General features: G+C 40.2%; 1 protein-coding gene across 1 annotated transcript in view; it reads left to right on the top strand.

The window, feature by feature from the left end:
* The window catches only part of mtx2 (metaxin 2), a 4,130-nt gene extending 2,580 nt beyond the window's left edge, over window positions 1-1,550 (top strand). The window contains exons 6-10 of the mRNA XM_086093617.1: window positions 1-29; window positions 102-140; window positions 217-342; window positions 429-505; window positions 1,015-1,550. The exon at window positions 1-29 is cut by the window's left edge and continues 64 nt beyond it. Coding sequence (XP_085949743.1) covers window positions 1-29; window positions 102-140; window positions 217-342; window positions 429-505; window positions 1,015-1,174 — 431 coding nt within the window. The 3' untranslated portion in view covers window positions 1,175-1,550. The remainder of the gene's footprint in view (window positions 30-101; window positions 141-216; window positions 343-428; window positions 506-1,014) is intronic.
* Window positions 1,551-5,345: the final 3,795 nt, after the last annotated feature.

The raw sequence follows: 5,345 nt of genomic DNA on the forward strand, positions 1-5,345 counted from the left end.
TGGTCAACAACATGCTGCTGACTGCTGAGGTAGTTTATGCACACATTGGTAGCGCACGCCTCAGACTTTTCTGTGAATTATTTACATATTGTCTCCTCCAGCTGTACATCCAGTGGTGTGACGACGGCACGGCTGCTGAGGTGAGTCCTTTCTCTGCTCATTGAGCTTCTTCAAAGTTGCGTCTACTCCTCCCTGACATGTCTCTCTGTGGGTTAGATCACTCGTCCCAGGTACAGCAGCCCCTACTCGTGGCCCCTCAGCACTATCCTGGCCTACCAGAAACAGTGGGAGGTGCGCCGGAAGATGGACGCCATCGGCTGGGGAGGGAAAAACCTGGAGCAGGTTAGCGATCGCCTTATCTGACATTATTACTGTGACAGTTTACGTAAAACTTTTAGCAGAGCGGCCACTCTGTTGTTGCGTTTCAGGTGTACGAGGACGTTAGTCAGTGCTGTCAGGCTTTGTCGCAGCGCCTCGGAACACAACCATTCTTCTTCAATAAACAGTAAGTACTGTAGCCTGTGAGATGCCATTTTGAGTAGAGTGAATTCCTGCCTGTTGTCAAGTCGCAGTTCATTGTTCACAAATTCACATGTTTGTTGTTTTTTCCCCCCCTGCTGTGGAACCTAACCTCACCTATTGTTTGTTTAAATAAAATATACCATGTGAATAGAAAGTACTTTGTAGCATGACAACATTTGTCCATTTTACAAGAAATAAATATGCAAAAATAGGAAATTGTGTCTTTAGCACCACCCCATGGCAGAAGGATGTAATTACTCTGATTCCCCTTTGGCCTGAATTTCTAATATTTGAATGTAGATTATCCCAAAACACTTTAATACCATTTTAAGTTATCTGACATCATTACCCATAAAATTATATGGTTTAGCCATTACTTTATAAAAAGATAATAATCCACCAGACATATTTGTAAATGAGAATGACTCTCCATCACTTCCAGTAAGTGATACACATTCTGTAGTTCAAGAACAAATTGTGTATTTTTTTCAGGCCGAACGAGCTGGACGCTTTGGTGTTCGGTCACCTCTTCACCATCCTGACCACCCGGCTGACAAGCACTGAGCTGGCCGAGCGCGTGCGGAGTTACGGAAACCTACTGTCCTTCTGCAGGCGCATCGAGCAGACCTACTTTGAGGACAGGACCTCTTGAAGGGGGCCTTCCGTCCCTGACCACCACCACACCAAACCACCAGACATCTGTTTGTAAATAACACGAGAAGCTGGTAAACTGACCATTCACACCCCTTTATCGCTGCTTATGATTCTTTTTGGACATCCAGAAAAAAAAAACTGCTGGTCCCTAAAGAATTACTAACGACTTATTTATTATTATGATTATGATGATGATGATTATTATTATTAGCACTAGTATTTTTCCAATATTCCAAAGTGTCTCTTCTTTACTCTGGACAGCAAAAACATTAAATGAAATATAATTATGCAGAGTATTATTATGTTTTCTTTGTGTGAATGTAAGGTGCCTGTATGAAATACAATTGATAAACATTAAAGGAGAACAATGCTTATTTTCTTCCCCCAATTCACAATATTTGTCTCCAGAGAATCCTTGGTTTAAAAAAATCTGCAGTGCATTTTACAGCTCTACCCTATTTTTTATTTATTAGTTTAATTTGATTAACTCCCTATTTTTTAATTTATTTAACTAAATAAAAAAGTTCTTATGTTGGCCTGTTTTGATCCAGTCTCATACAAGTCGGCAAACACAACCCTGCCCCATATACTGCTGGACCAATGGCGAGTATTGATGTTGTCAACATAACCTGTTGAAAGAGCTAGGGTCTTGCTACTAGATAAATAGCTTCTATTTAGGGAAGTTCAGGACAATATGGGGAAAAGTGGAGCGCCTGTGGACTCAAATAAAATTTCACTGATGGAAGCAGCTCTTCATACACTACACTTGCCAATTTGTGTGGTGATCTGTGTATGTGGTGCAAATTAGCACCAAACTGAACTATTCACGAGCAATCAAGTATGTTCTACTTTTCGGAAGCTTGTGCTTATCTTTGGATAATTCGGACATGACAATGTTGAACATGGTGTAGTCAGGATGTGGCTTGAAAGAGGCTTTGGATCCTCATCTAGCCGGGCATCCAAGTCATGGTCAGATCAACTGTATGGTGGTTGTATTATGTAAAAACAAAATGCATTCATAAATTAGCCGAATTATGTCACATTGGGACATCATTCAGAATGTGCTGCTTACAGCTCATTTTACCAATAATATGTTATACAAACCCAATTCTAAAAAAGTTGGGACACTATACAAATTGTGAATGCAAATTGAATGCAATTATGTGGAAGTGCCAAATTTAAATATTTTATTCAGAATAAAACATAGAGAACAGATCAAAAGTTTAAACTGAGAAAATGTATAATTTTAAGGGAAAACTATGTTGATTTTAAATTCCATGGTGTCAACAAATCTCAAAAAAGTTGGGACAAGGCCATTTTCACCACTTTGAGGCATCCCCTCTTCTTACAACAGTCTGCAAACGTCTGGGGATTGAGGAGACAAGTTTCTCAAGTTTAGAAATAGGAATGCTGTCCCATTCTTGTCTAACACGCGTCTCTGTAACTGTTCAACTGTCTTGGGCTTTCTTTGCTGCACATTCCCCTTAATGATGCGCCTAATGTGCTCTATAAGTGAAAGAAGTGGACTGCAGGCCAGCCATTTCAATACCCGGATCCTTTTCCTACGCAGCTATGATGTTGTAATTGGTGCTGCATGTGGTCTAGCATTATCGTGTTGAGAAATGCAAGAACTTCTCTGAAAGTGATGATGCCTGGATGGGAGCAGATGTTGTTCTCGAATCTGAATATACCTCTCTGCATTTATGATGCCTTTCCAGATGTGGAAGCTGCCCAAGCCACACGCACTCATGCAACCCTATACCATCACAGATGCAGACTTATAAACTGAGTGCTGATAACAACTTGGGTTGTTCTTGTCCTCTTCAGTCAGTATGATATAGTGCCCCAGTTTTCCACAAAGAACTTCGAAACGTGATTCGTCTGACCACAAAACAGGTTTCCACTTTGCCACACTCCATTTTAAATAACATCTGGCCGAGAGAAACGCCTGCGCTTCTTGGTCTGCTTTAGAAATGGCTTCTTCTTTTTACTGTAGAGTTTCATCTGGCAACGGCGGCTGGCACGATGGATTGTGTTCACCCACAATGTTTTTTGGAAGTCTTGCTGAGCCCTTTCTGTGATTTCCCTTACAGTAAGCATTCCTGTTTGCAGTGCAGTGCCGTTTAAGGGTCCGAAGATCATGGGCATCCAGTATGATTTTTCGGCCTTGACCCTTACATGCAGAGATTGTTCCAGATTCTCTGAATCTTTGGATGATGTTATGCACTGTAGATGATGATTACTTCAACCTTTTTGCAATTTTTCGCTGGTAAACACCTTTCTGATATTTCTCCACTATCTTTCTGTGCAACATTGGAGGAATTGGTGATTCTCTACCCATCTTCGCTTCTGAGAGACACTGCCACTCCGAGAAGCTCTTTTTATACTCCAATCAAGTTGCCAATGGACCTCATTAGTGGTAACTGGTCTTCCAGCTGTTTTTTTTCTTAGTGCAATTGACTTAGCCTCTTATTGCTACCTGTCCCAACTTTTTTGAGATTTGTTGACACCATGACATTTACAATCAACATATTTTTCCCTTAAAATGATAAATTTTCTCAGTTTAAACTTTTGACCTGTCATCTATGTTCTATTCTGAACAAACTATTGAAATTTGGCACTTCCACTTAATTGCATTCAGTTTTTATTCACAATTTGTATAGTGTTCCCTTGTTTTTTGGAATTGGGTTTGTATTTAGACGCACCTTTTTTTTGGAAGCGTCCCTGCCGTTAAAGTGACACTATCAGAGATGCGTTACCTCTATATGCCTTTGTCTGGCCTTCTGCCTGTGTTTCTGTCTTGCTAGGTTCCTCTCAGGTCAGCTCGTGACCCTTTAACTTCCCGATGCCGAAGCAGCCTGAGCGATGGCTCTGCCAGGTTCATAGGTCATCGGTGAGGTAGCAGATGCACAGAGCAGGAAGAAAAATAAACACAGCGGCAGAAAAGAAATGAACTTGTCATTGATGACTTTGGATTGTGGAAGCTTCCGCTCCGTTGAAATGTTGACCTATTGTTGCTTTAGAGGGGAAACACATGCTAAATATACTTGTGGCCTTAGTCTGTGATGTGACCAAGAACTCTGCTAATTCCAGCGTGTCTTTGTGGAGAGAGGAGAACCTTCCAGAAGGACAACCACCTCTGCAATCAGACCTGTATTATGGCAGAGTGGCAACACGGAAACCATTTCTTAGTAAAATGCTTGTTTATTTTTAATAAATTATAAATAAAATAAAACAACGTTTCTCACGTTGTCATTTTGGGGTGTTGTGAGCATTTCGTTCATTCATTCGTTCATTCATTCATTTATCCATCCAATTTGGGATGAAACTGTAACAACGAAACGCTGTGTATAGTTTCCGGATGCACTGTATGCAATACATGTATGCGACTTAGTTGTAATGGCAGTCTTGTTCCACATGGGAGCAGCACAAGTACAGAACATGTTATTGTTGCAGCAGTAAAGCAGTAAAGTATTTAACAAGCCGTCAATTAATTAGAGACCGGTGGAAAAAGTAACTTTTGCAGCAGGTATCCGAACCAGTAACTTTTAGATGTAATAAATAAATAAATACATAAATAAATAAATACATAAATATGGTTTAAAAACAAAAATACCGATTAAATTCTTTCACTCAAGTAAAGGAAAAAGGTATAGATTTTGATAGGTAGTTAAAACCACAGAACATGAAGAATTCTGTAGTTGTATCAGTATTTGTAGGCTATTTTATTATTCCAACCACCAATTAAAGAACAATTAAGCGCTTACTATTATTTTTTGATTCAATCTGCTTTTTCACACACTGGCTTCTTTCTACCTGTTCACAACATAAAAGTGAAAATTGCCATCAATTCAGATTCATATTAATAGCTTGGTTATCATTGTAACACGACACGTGAGCAGTTGCTGATTATCACTTTCCTGGTGCGTGCAGCTTCATGATGCAACACAAGGCAAACACACACACACACGCACGCACACGCACACACACGCACACGCACACACACATGCACACAGGAATTATATGTAAGTCGTGGAGGTGTAATACTAAAGCAACACAGAGTGTCTATTTTCACATTCCTCCCGCGCTTGATATGAGTTGACGTGTAATACATGTAAACAAGTCTTCGCCTTCCTGGGTTCAGTCTTCAGGGATATGCAAATGAATTC

The sequence above is a fragment of the Leptonotus elevatus genome, chromosome 13 (genome assembly GCF_054856555.1).
Source record: "Leptonotus elevatus isolate MCC_2025b chromosome 13, RoL_Lele_1.0, whole genome shotgun sequence".
Taxonomy (NCBI): domain Eukaryota; kingdom Metazoa; phylum Chordata; class Actinopteri; order Syngnathiformes; family Syngnathidae; genus Leptonotus; species Leptonotus elevatus.